We start from the raw sequence: 20,294 nt of genomic DNA, 5'->3' as shown, positions 1-20,294 counted from the left end.
TTTCTTTTGGGCTTTCAAGAACAAATTAAGTGATGAGTTGATCCTTGAAGCAAATTATTTCACGCCCATGCCCAATCAAACAGAAACAAAGGAGGGGATCCAAAATTAAAGAAAAGCAAGAAGAGAACATATATAACAAGAGCTATTTAATTAAGATTGATCAAGGATAAGTGACCAAACGGCGAGAACAGAGGGTGCAGTGGAACCTCCTCTTCGCCTTGAAACAGAGCGGCACGAAGCAGAGCCGGCAGGAGCTCTCCACGTCGGTGGCCACCACCGTCCCCCCGCAGTATGGGCACCGCCCCGGTGCTTCTTGCCTCCCCAGCACCCTCTCCTCCTCGTCGCACAACACCACCAAGCACATGTTTCCAGTATTATTCCCTTCTTCTCTCGCGCCTCTCGCTCGCTCGGTGATCTCACCTCGGCGGAAGTTTATATAGGAAAGGAAAGTTCTGGGATCCTATGCATGGCTCCTTCTACTATATTCGATAACTAATTAATTAAGAAAAATTAAACAGAGCTAATTAATTTAAAAAGTTAAAACTGAAATTTTGCAGTTCTTAACGCATAGATTTATATATATTTTTTCAATTTAAATCATGATAGTCTTATCTAACTCGTCGCCGTATTACTATTTTTACAGATTTTTTTTTCCTTTTCATGCCAAGTGGCCAACGTTGACCCATGAGCAAATCGTGTTTGATGGGCAAACCCCCGGTTTGGGTAGTTATTGGGATAGTCGATTGTCTGTAGAGTATAGGATCCCTTTCTATCCCACGAGTTTCTAGAACTAGATATTTTCGCCGTTAAGTCAAGCCGTCTAGTGCATTCTAGAAAGCGACTTCTCCGACTCGGACTATCGACTTTGCTAAATCCTCAAAAAGAGATAACAAAATCGTCTTGGTGCAAAAATAGTCGCAATCAAGACTGTTAACTGCTTGATAGCTTCTGGAAAGATCTCTTTGGATGAGTGAAAACGGGTCGAATAATATCCGACTCGATCCGATATATATCTGAGCTTCGTACGACATAAATCTTATTTCTCTATCGGTCCTTAGTATATATGTATATGGATTAGCAGCAGAATTCGAGTTTTTAGTCAAAATAGATCTTCTCAAAAATTTATTTATCAATATAATTCACCTACCAAACTCAAAACCTTAATCTTTTTTTTTAAGCCATAAGCTGCTAAGATAAACGCTAAACTAGTTAGCGGAAAATTAAAGGTAGTAAGCGCTGAACGTTTCCACTACACTTTCTTATATTTAAACTAGGTGAAGCTCAACCTGGCCAAAATCCTCATGGTCCAGATGCAAGCCAATGGCCGCCTCCTTTAGTGATGGCATGGCGGTGGCATAGATTATTTGGGGGACTGTCATTTTTTTTAATCCTTTGAGAACTCTTTCTTTGCTGCATTCTTTGAAAAGATAGTGAGAATTTCTTCATGATCATATATGGTGAACCGACAAAGGAACTAAATAAAGGATGTTGGAATAGAGAGGAGAGCTTTGGATCCGCCATTTATAAGTTGCAAGTTGCAGATGGCACAAGAGCCTTTCAAGGCCTTCCTATTACTGAGTATATTGTTACAAATATTCCTTTGAAGGACATTGTGATCAAAATGCTTGAACTAGCTCCCAGCTTTGGCACGCATATGCCAGTGGAATGGTTGTGAACTTCTACTTTCCTTGGGGCCAGTAAAGTTAGGGATTGCCAACTTCGTCAACTTCGCCAAGATCTTGGTATGGTGGCTGCTGTAAAGTTCATGGTCGATCTGAGGACTGATGAAGTCTTCGCCAAGATCTGGTTAGTGTCTGACGAAGCAAACATGGCAGGGATGACGAGTAGATCCCAGTTGTAATGGGGTTGATGTACATGCAAAGGTTAATTGCTTGTTTCTGCAAAGAGTGTGACGCAACCTGATGCTGAACGGTTCAAAATTTACCAAAAAGAGCAAATCAATGACTATTTCAAAATTTCACTTCTATCTAAAAATGATGAACAGTTCAAACAATTTTCTAGACAGCTTATGACATGTTATATAAAGTGGTTAAAAAGAGACCCTTCTAGGTTATTAAGTTTCGTTGATAAATGAGATCAGTAGATAAGTTTTTAAGGAGGCCCAATATAGTAAAAACTTGATGACATGGTCTTATTTAGACATATGTTGAAATATAACACAAGTCCATCAGCCGCATGCACCTGCCAGCTTATGATAGGATAGAGAGGTTGGTCGTATAAAAATAAATCTATACCCAAAATAATTTGTTCTATAAGTAAATCATTCTAAAATCCTAATAGACCTTTTTGCACAAGAGTCAATTTATATATATATATATATATATCAATGATACTAATTATTATAAAATCTGACATGACACACATTTTAGCTATTTTTAGAATTTTTTTACTATTAGCTTTTTAAAAAAAAATATTTATGTTCCTCCATTTAAAAAATAACAATAATAAATCAAAAAAATTTAAAGGTGTGCTTAAAAAAAATGTAAAACGGTACAGTACTAAAATTTCTGTTGGTTTTTACTATAGCAGAACGGGCAAATTACTGTAACAGAATGGGCGAGCCTAGTTGCGGGCCAAATAGGTGGGCTTCTAGGCCAGGTCGGGCGGGCAAAGGGTTGGCCTGTGTCGCCCATGGGTAGTTCGGGCTTGGGCCGGGCCGCCCATGGGTAGTTCGGGCTTGAGACGGGCTGAGCCAAAACCTGGTCCAGGCCGGGCTTAGCCCGGTCCAAACCGGGACAGGCATGGGCGTGTTGGGCCGTTTGATCAAGTCTAGTGAGATATAATGATGTAGCAGCAATACACCTCAATTCCTATGTAACTATTACCTACATCACTAACTTTTAGCTCACTTCATTTTGTTATACAATGTTTATTCATGATTTCTCAATTTGCCATCAAGTATCACTTTTCTGAGGTTTAAAAAAATAAAAAAAGTTATAAGCTTAGATTTAGTGAATAGACATTACTCTAAATCAGGATAAATATGAAATAAATTATATACTTAATAATATAATATAAGTAAGAAAGAAACATATGTTATGAATGAGTATGTAAATGTATCATCAATAATGTATAAATATATAAGAAACATCATGCTATGATGAGCATGTAAATATCTCATCAATAGTACATATTTCATGTGATACAATTATATTATAACATTCTCAAATAAAATAATATATGATGCATGATAACAATGACCATATTATAATAGTACTAGATGCAAACACATATGATGTATGATAACTACTCGATAATTATATATTTTTTTATCAACAGGTCGCAGCCCTTGTTTCAATCGATAATCATATATGATATAGTATGATAGGTTCAATGCATTTCTCTACACTTTAATTATCAATGTCAATTCTAAATATCACAATCTTACTAGACCACTATGCATGATCTATACATAGTATTTGGTCTCACACTCCTACCAAAGGCTCAAACCATATGCTACAATATGCTAAGGGTATCTCAGTTATAATTTTACTTTACCATGTACTAAGGGTATATCAACATCCATTCAAACTGAATATCCTTCTAGCTGATGGAAATTATATGATAATAATTCACTACATATGTCCTAGTGAATAGCGTATTGTTAGGACCGTTTTGTTCACAATGTCGGTCCTATTGTATTTTTCGCTTTTTGAGTATGTAAATGGGATGCCAACCCCATGTCTTTTGCATGTTTTTGAGTGTCTTTTGGTTTCCTTCAAGAGCTCCTTGCGAAGCAACCTTGGGATCGCAATATTAGTGTCGTCGCAACACTAGTTTGGGTTTTTCCCCGCACGTGCCTATAAAACTCATAAGTCAAAACCCAAAAGGGGCTTACTTTCAAAACGTAACGCCCCACAAGACCTTTGAACCCCCCAGGTTGCAGAATAGGGGATGCTCATACTTAGTAGTATAGGAGAACTATCGAGAAGAATTAAGTGAGCCAGCTTCGCAACCGAAGTGCCACTGGTTCAATGGTGTTCATTTTGCCCTCGATGGCTATCCTGCCCCTTTAAATTTCTTGTCGTTGGCATGTCTTGTAACTTCTTTTCCAATTAATAGAGAATCGCAAACTTGTTTGCCAAACATTGTATTTTGCTTGTCTTTGCTTTGTCGCAATCCAAAAACAGGTGCATCGCTTGTGAAGTGAACGGCTGACCTAACTTTGCTACTTGAAAGTTGAGTATCGCGCGGTCTTTGTCTATCTCAAAGAGTTAGTCCGTGACAAGTGGTATCAGAGCGGGTCGACAAGAGCAACATCCTTGCGAAATGGGGCACCACAAGCAAGGCGGAGAGACAAGTCAAGCGGCAAATACAACAGATTTGGGCAAAGGACCAGCAATGCCAGTGCTGATTACAGAACCACATCTGAGCGATTCTGAAAGGCATCAAAGTAACAGGTAGCGGATTGACGACATGGAGGGACACATCTCGCAACTGAGTGCTAGTGTTGCTCAAATATACACTCTCGGCGATAGGGTGGATCGCTTGTAGGCGTATCAGCAACACATCGACGACGAGGTCGAGATGTTGCGAGACAACACCAAAGAAGCTGTCCAACATCTCAAAGAGCAGCTAGTGGACCTCTCCGCAAGGGTGACGGTACTCACGAGAGCCATGAGCACCGTGCAACCCGCCGGACACGCAGAGGGACATTCTGGAAGGGTCAGAGTGTCGGAACTGTGCTGCTACAAGGGCGTAAGGGATGCCAAAGAGTTGGAGAACTTTCTTTTCGATGTTGAGCAATACTTTCGGGTGGTGCGACCGGACTCGAAAGAAACCAAAGTCACATTTGCAACGATGTACCTTGACGGGGATGCCAAGCTATGGTGGCGGACTCATTATGAGGACATCCAAGGAGGCCGCTGCAACATCAATACTTGGGAGGATTTGAAAAGGGAGCTGAAGGTGCAGTTCCTTCCTGAAAATGTGGAGTTCATCGCAAGACGGAGTTTACGACATCTCACACAGACGGGGTCGATTCGAGAATACGTCAAACAATTCTCAACACTCATGTTAGACATTCGGGATATGTCGGAGAAGGACAAGCCTTTTCACTTCTTGGAAGGCTTGAAGCCTTGGGCACAAACAGAGTTGCGACGTCGAGACATTCCTGACTTAGCGGCGGCCCAAGCTGTGGCGGAGCTCTTGACGGATTATTCAGCCCCTGAAAACCTAAAGAAGAAGCCTTCGATGAGTAATGCAAAGCCCCAGAGGCCGAAAGGCAAAGGGGTGATGCAAAGCGAGAAGAATGGGTCTTGGCAAAAGGGTGTGAAACCGAGCAAGAGTCCCAAGGAGGGGTGTTTCCTATGCGGAGGGCCACATTTTGTGAAGAATTGCCCGCAAAGGAAGTCGCTCAATGCAGTGCAAGTCCAAAAGCAAAGTTCGGAGAGCGACGATGAGAAGTCGACGGAGGGCCCTCACATGGGGGTATTGCGGCTTCTAAATGTACTAAAGGCTCAAGTGGGGGAGAAGCGGAAGTCTTTGCCTTCAAAGAATCGAAAGCCAAATGAGCTAATGTTCGTCGACATTGAGCTCAATGGAAAGTCGACGAAGGCGTTGGTTAACGCTGGCGCCACTCACAACTTCATAGCGGACCATGAAGCACAACGACTTGGGTTGCTCCTTTCAAAGGACTCAAGTCGAATGAAGGCGGTGAATTCGAAGTCTCAACCAATCGCCGGACAAGCGAAGGACATACATGTTGCGGTTGGGTCTTGGAGGGGCAAGGCCAACTTCATGGCGGTTCCTTTGGATGACTTCCAAGTCATTCTTGGGATGGAATTTCTACAAACGGCGAGAGGAGTGCCTATGCCGTTTCTTAATGCTCTTTGCATGATGGGGGATGAGTCCCCTTGTGTCGTCCCGGTGGCGAAGACGACGACAAAGGAGACAAAGCAACTTTCAGCACTTCAGCTGAAGAAGGGTGTCAAGAAGGGTGAGCAAACATTCTTGGCGGCCTTGAAGCTAGAGGCAGATCCTTTGGAGAATGGCCCAATTCCTCTTGGGGTCGCAAGGGTTTTGAAGGAGTTTGGGGATGTCATGCCGCCCGAATTGCCAAAGACCTTGTCTCCTCGGCAAGCAGTGGATCACAAGATCGAGTTGGAGCCAGGGAAAAAGCCTCCAGCCCGTGCACCATATCGCATGTCTCTTCCGAAGTTGGCGGAACTTCGGAAGCAACTTGATGAGTTGCTTAAAGGCGGGTTGATCCGTAGCTCAAAGACACCGTTTGGGGTGCCGGTGCTATTTCAAAAGAAGCATGATGGGAGAGTCTACGACTATGTGTAGACTATCGCGCCTTGAACAAAGTGACGATAAAAAACAAGTACCCAATCCCTCTCATTGCGGACTTGTTTGATCAACTTGGAGGAGCGCGGTACTTCTCCAAATTGGACTTGCGGTCGGGGTATTGGCAAGTCAGAGTTGCGGAAGGCGATGAAGCAAAGACAACGTGTGTGACACGTTATGGCGCATTCGAATTCTTGGTGATGCCATTCGGTTTGACGAATGCCCCTGCAACCTTCTGTACACTCATGAACCAGCTGTTCCATGAGTATCTTGACAAGTTCATGGTGGTCTACCTCGACGACATCGTGGTGTACAGCAAGACGTTGGAAGAGCACATCCAACATCTCAAAGCCATCTTCAAAGTGCTAAGGGAACACTCCCTCTTTGTGAAGAAGGAGAAGTGCTATTTTGCACAAGAGGAAATCATGTTCCTTGGACACCAAGTTGGCGGAGGACACATTCGCATGGACAAGGAGAAAGTTCGTGCCATTCATGATTGGCAAGCCCCTTCGAAGGTGACAGAACTTCGTTTATTCTTGGGGCTTGTCAACTATTATCGGCGGTTCATTGCAAGCTACTCGCGGAGGGCTGTGCCGCTGACTGATTTGCTGAAGAAGGACCGCTCATGGGAGTGGTCTAGCAAATGTCAAGAGGCCTTTGCTGATTTGAAGAGAGCGGTGATGGAGGAACCTGTATTGCAGTTGCCAAACTACTCCTTTCCGTTTGAAGTTCACATGGATGCTTTAGATTATGCCATCAGAGGAGTTCTTATGCAAGAAGGACATCCGGTTGCCTATGAAAGCCGCAAGTTGAATAATACGAAGCGGAGGTATATGGTGCATGAAAAGGAGATGACGGCAGTCATACATTGCCTTCGTGTTTGGAGGCATTATCTCCTTAGGTCTCGCTTTGTTGTGAAGACCGACAATGTGGCATTGAGTTACTTTCAGACTCAAAAGAAGCTCTCTCCAAAGCAAGCAAGATGGCAAGACTTCTTGGCGGAATTCGACATGGTTTTGGAATACAAACCAGGTCAAACAAATCAAGTTGCGGATGCCTTAAGCCGCAAGGCGGAATTGGCTACTCTCAAAGCGGTGGTAAACGAGAGTATAAGTCAAGTGCAAGCATCGCTTTTGAAGAAGATTCGTGAGGGGATGCAAAGTGATTCGATGGCAGAGACTCTCAAGAAGCTTATAGATGAAGGCAAGACGCGACGGTTTTGGGTCCAGGAGGGACTCATCATGACAAAAGGAAACCGCGTGTACATGCCACGGGCAAACAACTTGCGAAGAGAACTGCTCAAAGAGTGTCAGTGGGTCCTATTGTTAGGACCGTTTTGTTCGCAATGTCGGTCCTATTGTATTTTTCGCTTTTTGAGTATGTAAATGGGATGCCAACCCCATGTCTTTTGCATGTTTTTGAGTGTCTTTTGGTTTCCTTCAAGAGCTCCTTGCGAAGCAACCTTGGGATCGCAATATTAGTGTCGTCGCAACACTAGTTTGGGTTTTTCCCCGCACGTGCCTATAAAACTCATGGGCCAAAACCCAAATGGAGCTTACTTTCAAAATGTAATGCCCGACAAGACCTTTGAACCCCCCAGGTTTAGGGCTGTCAGGCTTGACGAGCAGCTCGGGCTCGGCTGGGGCTCGGCTCGGGTGAAGCTCGAGTCCGGCTCGGCTCGATCAGAGCTGAGCCGAGCCCGAGCCATCATAATAGGCTCGAAATTAATATCGAGCCGAGCCTGAGCTGGAGGCGGCTCGCTCAGGCTCGACTCGATAGGCTCGATAGCCTGACTCCCTATAACTAAGGACACGTGGCATAAAGAAATATTGCCATGTGTCCCTCACTAACCCATCCTCACCCGTAACATATTCAACATTCATCACCCTCACCTACCCCATCCTCACACCTACCCTCACCTACCCCACCCTCATTAATCACTTCACCTTGCCCATCACATCACCTTCCCCATCCTCAATTCCCCCACCCACCCCACCCTCGCCTTCACCCTCACTCTCACCCTCACCCTCACCCTCACCCTCACCCACCCGATCACCACTCCTAACCTCACCCTACGCGCCGCCACCTCCTCCCTCCCCGTCAGCCTCCATCGGCAACGACGGCAAGCCACCACCACGGCGCCACGCCTTCCTCTCCGTCGGCCTCCTCCTCCTCCGCCGTTGGCCTCCTCCTCGTCCACTCCATCGGCTTCCTCCTCCTCCTTTATTCACCATCTCCTCGTCATCGCCTCCTCCTCCATCCATCTCCGACTCCTTCAGCAAGCCGCTGTCCATGTCGCCACCGCCTCATCCTCTAATCGAGCCCGAGCTTTGCTCGAGTTAGGCTCAGCTCGAGCTTTGCTCGAGTTGAGCTAAGCCGAGCCTGAGCAACATTATGAGGCTCGAAAGTAATTTCGAGCCGAGCCTGAGCCAGAGCCGGCTCACTCAGGCTCGGCTCATTTACACCCCTACCCGGGTTGCAGAATTGGGGATGCTCATACTTAGTAGTATAGGAGAACTATCGAGAAGTATTAAGTGAGCTAGCTTCGCAACCGAAGTGCCATTGGTTCAATGATGTTCATTTTGCCCTCGATGGCTATCCTGCCCCTTTAAATTTCTTGTCGTTGGCATGTCTTGTAACTTCTTTTCTAATTAATAGAGAATCGCAAACTTGTTTGCCAAACATTGTATTTTGCTTGTCTTTGCTTTGTCGCAATCCAAAAACAGGTGCATCGCTTATGAAGTGAACGACTGACCTAACTTTGCTACTTGAAAGTTGAGTATCGCGCGGTCTTTGTCTATCTCAAAGACTTAATCCGTGACAGTATGCTCGAAAGTCTATTGCGCACGCAGACTATTTTGGCCTTGGATGTAGGCTATAAGATTGCATCTCTAGCGATCAACACCCCTAACTCTAGCGCCCACTTGAATATCTTAATGCTTTCTATCAACTACATACTAATATGACTTTATGAACTTCTTCTAAATAATAGATTATATGCATTTATCTAGCATTATAATAAATTATGTGTATCAAGAATTTATGTAGTAAAGAAGTCCAAAAAAAAATGATACAATGCATTATCTAATCATATGTTTATCACATGCACACTTCTGCTAGAAATCAACTTTATAATTATATATAATAATATATTTATATTTAATCAAATCTATATACGATTATATAATCATACTGAAAGCAGAAGAATGATGCATACATATATTATATAATAATATATTCTAATTTGGAAATGGTATATAGAGGGTAAGAGTACTCACTGTATGATCATAGAATACTCAAAAGACGTATTCCTTATATTCGTTAATCAAAAATCAACTTATCGCCATTAGAATTCATAAGATCTCAAATAAGGGGTGAAAATATTTAGATAGTAAGAAGCTAGTCGTTTATCCAATTAAAATATATTTATATAAAATATGGTAACTTATTATGTTTCTAGTTACTCCTTTTATTTTTCTTAAGTAATTAGATTTATAGTATACATTTAATCCCGATAACATTAATATACTACTACTATAAACTATGCTTATTTATTAGTAAAGCTAGTTTTGCTAAATACAGATTAAGTAGATAATGGTTATTCTTTTCTTCTTCTTTTTTGTACAAAACATACAATAGCTAAATATGTATATTTATAAATAAGAACATAAGTATATATAAAACCTAATTATAATTATGTTGTGATTCTTACTTTTGCTTGACTAATAAAGAATTACACATAAACAAGTCTTTATTTAATCATATAAAATAATAAATATATAATTCTACTATTTCATTCTATACATAATAGTATATATTAAATTGCTAATAATAAAATATAAATACATATAACACTAAATATGAATATGAGTATATATGAATTTGATTATAATTAATAAAGCAATGTGTATTAATCTAATAAAAGTATATAGGCCATAGATATATTTATTGTAAATTATACCTATTATAATTATATAAGCCATAATATAAATGCTTATAATAAATAATTGTACCTATTGCATTTAGCTAATGATCGTATTACTTGATATATTATATGTATAATCATCTACATATGTATAACACATTATGTTACGATCTAACCATATGGGTTAAGTTAAGTCAAGTCGAGTCGAGTCAAGTTAGTTACTTAACTTTATCTTATTGTTTTAAATTTTAAATAAATCAAATAATTCGCATGTGGATCTAATTCGCTAGAAATTTTTACTTCTATAAATAGGAGTAGACATGTGTTTGATAAAATTATGGGATGAATCTAGGTTTAGCCAAATATTCCTTATCGTCTTTATCTTTTACTTTAGTCGTTAGATTGCCTTTAACTTTCTAGTAGTAGATCCTAGCCATAGAAGCATCCTAACTTTCCAAACCCTAGTCACCTTCCTCCACCAGCAACCACCCTACCTTACGGTCGTCCACAACCCTCCGACGACCGCCGCAACAATGGTTAATTACTATTCTGCCCTACTTCGACCTTATTCTACTATTTCAATCATAACTTTTCATCCAAATCTTCGATTGACTTCATTTCAAAGCCAATATATCCGAAACTTTTGAGATTATTACCTTCAAAATCTCAGGATCATCCTATTAACGGATCATTCCAAATCTGGTTCATAACACATTACTGAATAATACTGTTAAAAATTCTAATTTAAATTATGTAAGGAAAGTAAAAGGAATAATTAATAGAGAAGACTAGAAAGAAAAAGAAAAAAAAGGAAAAAAAACTATTGCTATAATGCTGGATTCAAACTAGCACTATTGCACTAGAAGGGACGAAAAATCAAAGAAGTAGAAGAAAAAGAAGAAGGATGAATGGTCGATACGGAGAGATCTGGTTGCTACTAGCGAGCTAGCGACTAGCCTCTTGCTAATGGCTTAGTTCCTAGCAAGCTTGAACCCTAGAGAGAAATAAAGAGAGAAGCTACAAGAGAAAAGAATATGGGGGAAGAGCTCATCAGTAGGACTGCTTGATGGCGGCGTACCAACGGTCGTCGAAGGTGGTTGAAGTCGGCAGAGGGCAAAGAAAGAGAGTTTGAGAGTGAGGTGGAGGAGGACACTTTATATATATAGAGAGAGAGAGTTTGTGTTGGTAGTCCCACTACGACCAACGGTTGGTCGAGTCGGTTGCTGGGGGCACGTGGCACCTCCACATGCCTTGCTTCACTATTGAAACAATTAAATTATTCAATAATTCACTTTAGAAATAGTGAAAGCTCTAACTATTCAATAGTTTATGAAAAAAATTCAACATTTTCTCTAGAGTATGTAAATTTATGTTAAACACTTAAGGCTAAAGAGCTTTGAGTTTTTCTAAAAGCATTAAATTGTCTAGTGTTTTTTTCTTGATATAAAACACTAACTAATTCAATATTTTTTATGTTAAATTATGACATGGTAACTTAGCTAGCCAAATAGTCCTTTTTAGCGACAAATTTGCTCGGTGATTGTCTACAATATTTGATTAAAAAATATTAAAATGATAAATAATATTTTCAGGAATCCATATTGGTAAAGGAAAGTTCCGATTACACCCCACGAGATTTTAACACGGGAGGCAATCTCAATTGTCCGATTCCTCGACACGTGTCCCTGGTGAGTACACGTGCCTTGTTTGGAAGAGGCTAACCATGGTTACATATACGAACTCTCCTTCTTCGTTTGGCGAGAGAGAGAGAGAGAGAGAGCAGCGAATCGATCATGGAACAAGAGAAGCAAATGAAGCAGGCCAACGGTAGTATGCACGAGAACGGTGGCGATACTCCTTCTTCTCTTAATCCGACGGCTGTGATGTTGATCCATGAGGCCATCTCAAAGGCAGGGCCAGTATTAACACCAAGAGAGGAGGAGGAGGAGGAGGAGGAGGAGGAGGAGGAGGAGAAGGCGAGGTCTCTTCCCGACGTTCTTGCCTTCACCCGCTCTACTGATCAAGTCGACTCCTTCTTGGAATAATAATTCTCTTTCTTTTCTCTTTTCTTTTCTTTTTTCTTCTTCTGGGGTTACAGAAAAATTAAGTTGGTGTATGATGTGTTGATCCTTGAAGTAAATTTATTAAAGAAAAAGTAAGAAGAGCAACATATATAAGAAGAGTTATTGAGAAGCACAAATTAAGATTGATCAAGGATAAGTGATTTGATCCTTGAATGGGCCGCTTATGTTTACATTCCAATTGCTATGGGTGACATGAAAAGTACCCCCAATTCATTTGTTGATCTTTTATCGTTGCAATTGCATATATTTGGAAATTTAATAGGTTACACTATGCATCGGCGATTTGGCACCTTATCATAATGGGAATTTACCATTTAACTTTTATTGTTTTAAAATAAAGAAAATTTATATAGAATATTTTATCTTGTAGTTTATATTGTAAATTGAGTCTTATAAGAGGTACGAACTAATAAAATATTTCGGTTTATATTTATGGGTATTTTTTTGTACATTTTTTTAAATTGTTGGATTTTATTTATAAATAGTGAAAACATAGAGCATAAATTATAATTTAATTAAAAACAAATTTTTTTAATTTTATTATACTTAAATATTTTTAGATCTAGTTTGTAATACTAGTATTTTTCAGCTGTGCCTATTTATATTATACACACATTATTATTTTATATAGAGTAAGAGCTTATAATTTTGTATTATCTTATAGTGTTTATTTATATTCTCTAGCTATTTTATATAGAATATGAGTTTATAATCCTATATTATTTTATAGTGTTTTTTTTATATCTTTTAGTGTTTTTTTTATATCTTTTAGTACATAATTATTTTATATAAAATGTAAGTAATTCTATATTACCTATAATATTTTCTTATATTTTTTAGTGCATTGTTATTTCATATAATGTATGCTTATAATTTCGTATTATTTTATAATGTCTTTTTTTTTTTGCATGATTATTTTATATAGAATGGTGGCTAATAATTAATCTTGTATTATCTCGCGGTGTCTATTTATAATTTTTAGTATATAATTATTTTATATAACTGCACACTTATAATTATATATTTTTATATTTTCTAATATATAATTATTTTATATAAACAGTTTAAGTTTTTTCCGCTGTAACAACGTAGTAGATGATTATTTTTTATAGTGCAAGTATATAGAGATTTTAGATTTGCAATTTTAATAAAAATTAATATAATTTTAAAAAAAATACTATTCGCTATTATTACTTTAAATATACTTAAGGATATTTTCGTTATATGTTTTAAACATCATTAATTTCTAATATAATTTCATTATTATTTAATACTTTAATATTAATTTTATATTACATTAAATATACTAATTATTATTTATATTAGTATTAAACTAAATACTAGACTAGTTTGACTTATGCCAATTTCACGGGGCTTAAGTTGTAAACGAATTCTTAATAAAATTAGCTTCAGTAATGGTACTATATTAGATGACTAATTAAATTAGAAATTTAAACTTAACAATAAAATATATTATACCTTAAACTGAGCAATAAAAGATAGTGAAATAAAAAAATAATAATAATAAAATAATAAATATTTTATTATATTTTTTTGGTAATACTTTGGGACTTTTTTGTGTCCACCAAAATGCATTTGAATCCTTTCCTACAACTATGAGCACTCAGTGATATAAAATGTGTCAATTTTGCATTTTGCCCCCTTCTAGTATCTAAAATGTATCAATTTGGCTTCCGAGAGATTTTTGACATTATATCACATTACACGATTGGAGTAGGATATTACATTATTTTAGAAACTTAATGAAAAACCTAAATTAATTAAATTAATTATAGATGAAAAATAAGTTTAATAAAATTCAGTAAAATTATTAAGATTAAAATAAATAAGAGAGAGAAAAATCTTTTTGTCAAATGTGGAGTGTTCGGAGCATTGTGATATAATGTTATTCTTCAGGGGTGTAAATGTAATTTAGGTTTTCTTCAAAAATGAGCTCGGAAAATCCAGTTATCTTTCGGTTGTTAGGGAGGAAAAGAAAGGGCGGGAAGCGGAAGTCGGCGAAGCTGGAAAGGGAAATCTTCTGATTTGAATCCAATGAGACCGTTGAGATACCCAACTATAAACTCTTCCCTCCTCCTCATCTTCTCCAACCTCAAGAAAACCAAATCCCTCCCAAAAATCCCCTGTTCTTCTTTCCCAAGATCCGAGCTGCACCAAGATTGTGATCTTAGCAATTCTCTGCTTCGACTACCGATCGATTCCCCTCGATCGGATTCGTATGGGGTACGAGATGAACTCGCCTTTGATGAGGCTTCGAGAGCGCGAGTGGTACTCCCCGACCTCGACGAAATTCCACTGCCCGGTAAGCCAAATCGGATCTACCTCCTCCCTCGTCCTCCTCTAGTTCCGCTCTTGAAACCCTTTTCCTGAATGGGTTCGTGGCTTCGCAGGGTGATCGGTTCATACCCACGAGGAGTCTCATGGATCTCGATTTCGCCGGCGCTGCTCTGTGTGAGAGGGGACTCAAGAAACAACCAGACAATTCTGTGGTATCAACACCTAAGGTGTTTGATCTTATTCGTCTTTGGTAATTTGCGTTATCTTTACGTGGCTGTTCTTTTTCTTAATTGGGTTTCGTTCTCCCCCCTTGTTCAGGGGGAGTATAAGAGGCAGATAGAGGAGAACTTGACACTGGATTCGGAAGGGAAGCCAAAAAAGATGTTGCCTTTCAAGAGCCCAAGCGGTTGCAGGAGGAGTCTGCTGCTTGTGGATGAGATGATGGAAGATCGAGAGAAAACTAGAACCATCAAACCAATTCGTCATCTTCCAACTGTGAGTAAAACACATTCCTTTTTGCTAATTCAGTAACTGGAAGCAACAAACATTCATTTTTGCCAATTCAGAAAAGATCAAAAATTTGATTCTCTGGGTGAATTCTGGTTAATCTAGTTTGGATATGTAATATTAATGAGGTCTTTTTGCATATTAGAAACCTACATTTTAACTTTGCTACTAAAGAACTCATCCTTTTTGACATATTTGCAAATAGACTCCCTTTTTTTTCCAGATACATTTGCAAAGAGCACCTCTTAAGAGATAATGTCCTTCTCTCTCATTTTCCCATCTTTGCATGGAAAACCATATGAAGGGCAGTAATAACAATAATGAAATATATCTAGGATATTCCATTTGACTGAATAGTTCTTTTGGAAATAGACCAGAAAATGAGGAGTCATTTTGTGCATTTAGCAAAAGAGAAAAATGTAGCTAGTGATATGAGTAAATAAAAAATGAGTGGGAAGCCTTTCTAGATGGATATTATTCAATATAATGAAGGATTGAAAACTATATATTTGGTACATTCAAATAGGCAGAGTAGTTCCTTTTTGTGGTTCAATAAATGGTTTTTGCTTATGCTAGCTGTGGAGTGTAAACAACTCTTCAGAAGTCAAATACAGAATGTCCGTCATGAATTAATTTGCTTCTAAACCTTTAGGTTCTCATATGCTAGTGGCTGAGGCAGTGACTTGATGAGTCTGAATATCATAAATACTACAGGAGTTTGTAATGAGGAATTCTTTATGTAGAAGAACTATCTGAATGAGAATGTTTTTATATGCATTTCGCAATGAATACTACAAGAGTTTGAATTCTTTATGTAGAAGAACTATCTAAATGAGAATGTTCTTATATGCATTCCTCAATGAATACTGCAAGAGTTTGTAATGAGGAATTCTTTATGTAGAGGAACTATCTGAATGAGAATGTTTCTGTATGCATTCCTCAATGATTATAGACATAATATTTTTGAATGAATCTAAATTCAATTATTTTATAATCTAGTTCATTGTTTATTTATTTTCTTTTCTGAACATTAAAACAGTCTGCAGATCAGATACTGCATGGGCCAAAACTGATCGATGACTACTATCTGAACCTAATTGACTGGGGAAAGGAGAATATTCTGGCTATTGCACTAGGCCGTTCATTGTACTTATGGAAAGCTGAGACTCGTGAGGTGCAATTGCTGCTAATGTCGGAGAATGATAATGACTACCCAACTAGTGTTGCCTGGACTGGTGATGGGAGGACACTGGCTGTCGGATTTGCAACATCTCAAATTGAGCTCTGGGATGCAATGTCGTTGCAGTTGGTATGACACTTTTCCCTGAGGGTTCATTCTTATCTTTGTAAGCTTTCTTTGTAGTATTAAGGAACTAACATCGTTGCAGTTGGTATGGTACACTTTTCCCTGAGGATTCATTCTTATCCTTATAAGTTTTCTTTCTAGTATTAGAACTAACTTTATAAAAGTTGTACCTAGCTGTTTGCAGTTGCAGTTTGGATTTATTGTAATCTAAGTGTAAATAGTAATATCTTCAGCTCTTAGATTTCTTGGCCTTTGCAACAGGTGAGAACTATTGAAGGGCATTCATTGAGGGTCGGAAGCCTTTCTTGGAACCATCACATTTTGACATCTGGGAGCCGTGATGCCTCGATCATTAATCATGATGGTGTGTTGATTCATTCTATTTCATACAGTTTATCTTCTAAGATTTTTAAGGGGAAAATATCATGTCAGATGTTTTCTTTTTCTTACTATAATCGCTTCTCTAGTGAGATCGGCAGGTGGATCTACATCACATCTTCGTGCGCATTCTGATGAAGTTTGTGGCCTGAAATGGTCTGAAGGAGGAGAGAAACTTGCCAGTGGTGGCAATGACAACCTTGTACATGTGTGGGATTCCTCTGCCATGAGATCCTCAAGGTACCTTCACAGGTTTAATGACCACTCTGCAGCAGTAAGGGCCCTAGCTTGGTGTCCATTTAAATCAAATACTCTGGCCTCTGGTGGTGGAACTACTGATCGTTGTATTAAGATATGGAATGTCCAGAACGGCAAGTGTACCAAAAGTATAGACACTGGTTCTCAGGTAAATCTCATATCTTTTAATGGATAACATTATCCTTTATGGAATCATTCTAACAGTAATCTAATATAAGATTGATGTTATTAAACAGGTCTGTGCACTAGAATGGAACAGGTACCAGAAGGAAATTTTGAGTGCCCATGGTTACAACCAGAATCAGCTAAGTTTATGGTCATACCCTTTGATGTCGAAAATTGGTGATCTAACAGGCCACACAGCCAGAGTTCTACACCTTTGCCAGGTTCGGAAGCAATATGAACACTCTTCTACAAAAAAAGTTGCATTAGAAAATCCCCTGTTGCTTTTGTTACAATGTTCTAGGTATTCTCTTCAACATTGATAGTTATAGTCATCATCCCTTAATGCAGAGCCCAGATGGTTCAACCGTAGTGTCAGCTGCAGCTGATGAAATGATTTGTTTCTGGAAGGCATTTGAACCACCTCCTTCTTCCTCGAAGATGGTTGATCATGATAGAGATAGCATCTTTTCATTGAAGAGAATGCACATTAGGTGATACAGACCATTACTATTGGAGCACACAATTTTGTAAGTTCTAGTATAGTGTATATATGAAGGCTTAGCATAGCAAGGGTTGATGTTCTGTTCTCCAATTTATATTTATTCCCTTGTATATTAGAAGCTAGAAGAAGGGTCTTTCTGCTAGTTCCTATTTTCTTTTTGCGGAATTGTAAAAAGTGTACTGCCGCCTCCTTGGAAATAAAAACTTTTAATTTTCTTCTTACCTTGCCAAGAGTCTTCTGTGTCTGATTTTTCATTAGAAGAAACTTTGAGGAAATAAAGTTATACATAAGCTATTTGAGTACTTTCCTGTGAGCCAATTGCATTTGATTCTATATGTTCATATGATCATGATGATGCTAACTTACAGTTGTATCTTTAAAACTAATTTCATCTTGTAGAATAACTATTTACTCTTGATTCCACATTAATGTTGATCATATTTCTAGATAACCCACTGTTATGAATGAGATATTAAAATTGCCATATATACTACATAGAATCAATCCTCTTCACAATTTGTTTATTAAATAAACTTTAATAAACCTTTCAGAAATGCATCTTGCTGATATGGTTTATTTCTGTGGCACCTCAGTTTTTGGACTCTGATGCAGTATAGTGAACCCCTTGCAGAGTAAAAATCTGATTATGGAATACATTTTCAGTAGTATCATTTGTATTTGGCTTCTCTCACTAGCTTCTGTTCTAGAAATTTTCTCTCATATGCAGCTATCTGCCCTTGAGTTCATCAGACACCATGTCTATATAATTTTTGCTTTTACCGTAAGTTGCAGAGGCACATCGAACTATTTCAGTGCTGTGAACATTAGTCCAATTGAACCTTGAATCTGTAGGAAACTAAGAACAATAGAACAATAGCCAGCTCCTAGTAGCGTCTGATCTCCAGCATTATAATGGTAGATGGATAGAGAGAAAAACTGAAGGGTTTCATCCAATAGATATGCTTCTCCTACTAGCCAGGGGTGCAGAACGTTTACAGTTCATCTTAAACATGTAGTGCTGAACACACAGCCTAATTCTTGAAATAAAGCTCACTCCACTTACCGTTCTGATGTTGATACGAGCAGTTGGTCATTAAATCACTATGAAATAGCTCTACGAAGGGAGATATTATCAATTCATTTCACTTTCACTTTGAAAGAGCATTAAATTGAGTTGAGTTCATTATCATATGCTCCAAGTAACAGTTCAAATATTAATAATCTCAATGATTAGTTTCATAGACCTTTGAACACGTCAAAATATATATGAATATAAAAGGAATCTCTTCCTTGTTACTTCTAGCATTCAATTCTGTGGAACTCTGGAAATTGGAAGAGAATAAAAGGAATCTCTCAGAACTTCTAGTATTAAATTCCTTGGGACTTTCTTGATGAACAATAAGAACATCTTCTGTAGCAAATCTCTCTTTCTCTCTCTGCTCCAAGGTTCCCTAAAGGGCCTAAACAACAAACGGTGGACTCTTCATCTTTTATTACTGATTCTTCTATTTAAAATTTAAACTACACTTAAAGTGAATTATAACACTACAACTTGAAAACACTGATGTACATAATACTGAGACTTGTAATATAACCATACATGAAAGATCAAGATAGCATTATCAAACCGATATAATGTCGACGTACAAATTGGAACATCATTACGACAAATACAGCATTCCGATAGAAATCTTATTGCAGAATATTAAATTTCAGATTTAAACAAATATCATGATCTAGCTTTTTCGACAGGTATGCAGGCAACCTCCAATTAATGTCAATGGACAACAAAACATAAAGTCATGAATTTTTCCATAAGATCTAAATTGAATTTTCCAACTTGAGTTTTTCGGAATTTTCATATATATAATCTTGATTTCTCTTTCTCTCTCTCGATTTCATCTTCTCTGTCGGGCTAGGGCACCCGACGCGCTTGGGCGACGACGACGGCAGGTGAGTGGCTAGCGGTGGTCGGCGACGACGAAAGTGAGTATCTTATTTTTTTTTTCTTCTCCTCTTACCGCACTGTCGACAAGGGCCGGCATGGTCCGTGCCCATGGCACGGCCATTGTTGGTTGTAAGTACATTAATATAAAGCAAAAAAAAGCATATCCAACACAAGTAGAGCAGAGTATCTAGTAAGGCAAAGTGTCAAACACCTTGCATGCAGACTTTGATCCAAGAGTTGTGTCAAGAGAGCCTGTCTATATAAGCAAACCATTTATTAGAGTTATTGTGATAAAGGAGAAACACCGACGACTCTCTACAAGCCTTAAAACAAAGGAAACACTGATCAGACCGGCTAATGATATTCTATCTACACTACGCGAAATTAGACATTAGAAAAGGTTAAAAAAAATTAAACAGGAACGCTAGGCTTAAAACAATTTCTTTTTAAAAAAATCGAGCCGAATATGCAATTGTTCACGAACAAGAACGAGCTAGATTGACGTCCTAACTCGAGGCGACCTGACGTAATTTGAGACGGTGGCATTCGATGAGGAATGACGCGATCACAACCACGAGCAAGATATGTGGTTGGTTGTCAGATTCGATCTTACG

At 38.5% G+C, this 20,294-nt stretch overlaps 3 protein-coding genes across 3 annotated transcripts; 2 read left to right on the top strand and 1 right to left on the bottom strand.

Annotated features, from left to right (window-relative positions):
* Positions 1 to 12: 12 nt before the first annotated feature.
* On the bottom strand, positions 13 to 475 carry LOC140777642 (uncharacterized). The gene has a single exon (XM_073121893.1). It carries the CDS (start codon positions 362 to 364, stop codon positions 161 to 163), a length of 204 nt encoding a protein of 67 aa, XP_072977994.1. The 5' UTR covers positions 365 to 475; the 3' UTR covers positions 13 to 160.
* A 4,073-nt stretch (positions 476 to 4,548) lies between these two features.
* Positions 4,549 to 6,309, top strand: LOC140779475 (uncharacterized). Its single transcript, XM_073124552.1, has one exon. The coding sequence runs from the start codon at positions 4,549 to 4,551 to the stop codon at positions 6,307 to 6,309; it is 1,761 nt and encodes a 586-aa protein (XP_072980653.1).
* Positions 6,310 to 14,320: 8,011 nt separating this feature from the next.
* Positions 14,321 to 17,878, top strand: LOC140779353 (cell division cycle 20.2, cofactor of APC complex-like). Its single transcript, XM_073124378.1, has 8 exons — positions 14,321 to 14,641; positions 14,730 to 14,843; positions 14,935 to 15,111; positions 16,163 to 16,432; positions 16,691 to 16,793; positions 16,897 to 17,213; positions 17,302 to 17,451; positions 17,579 to 17,878. Exons 1-8 carry the CDS (start codon positions 14,558 to 14,560, stop codon positions 17,723 to 17,725), a joined length of 1,362 nt encoding a protein of 453 aa, XP_072980479.1. The 5' UTR covers positions 14,321 to 14,557; the 3' UTR covers positions 17,726 to 17,878.
* Positions 17,879 to 20,294: the final 2,416 nt, after the last annotated feature.

The sequence above is a fragment of the Typha angustifolia genome, chromosome 15 (genome assembly GCF_048772165.1).
Source record: "Typha angustifolia cultivar Huaian chromosome 15, ASM4877216v1, whole genome shotgun sequence".
In the NCBI taxonomy this organism is placed as follows: Eukaryota; Viridiplantae; Streptophyta; class Magnoliopsida; order Poales; family Typhaceae; genus Typha; species Typha angustifolia.
The sequence above is the reverse complement of the archived record's forward strand: the minus strand, read 5'-3'. Positions and strand labels throughout refer to the sequence as shown.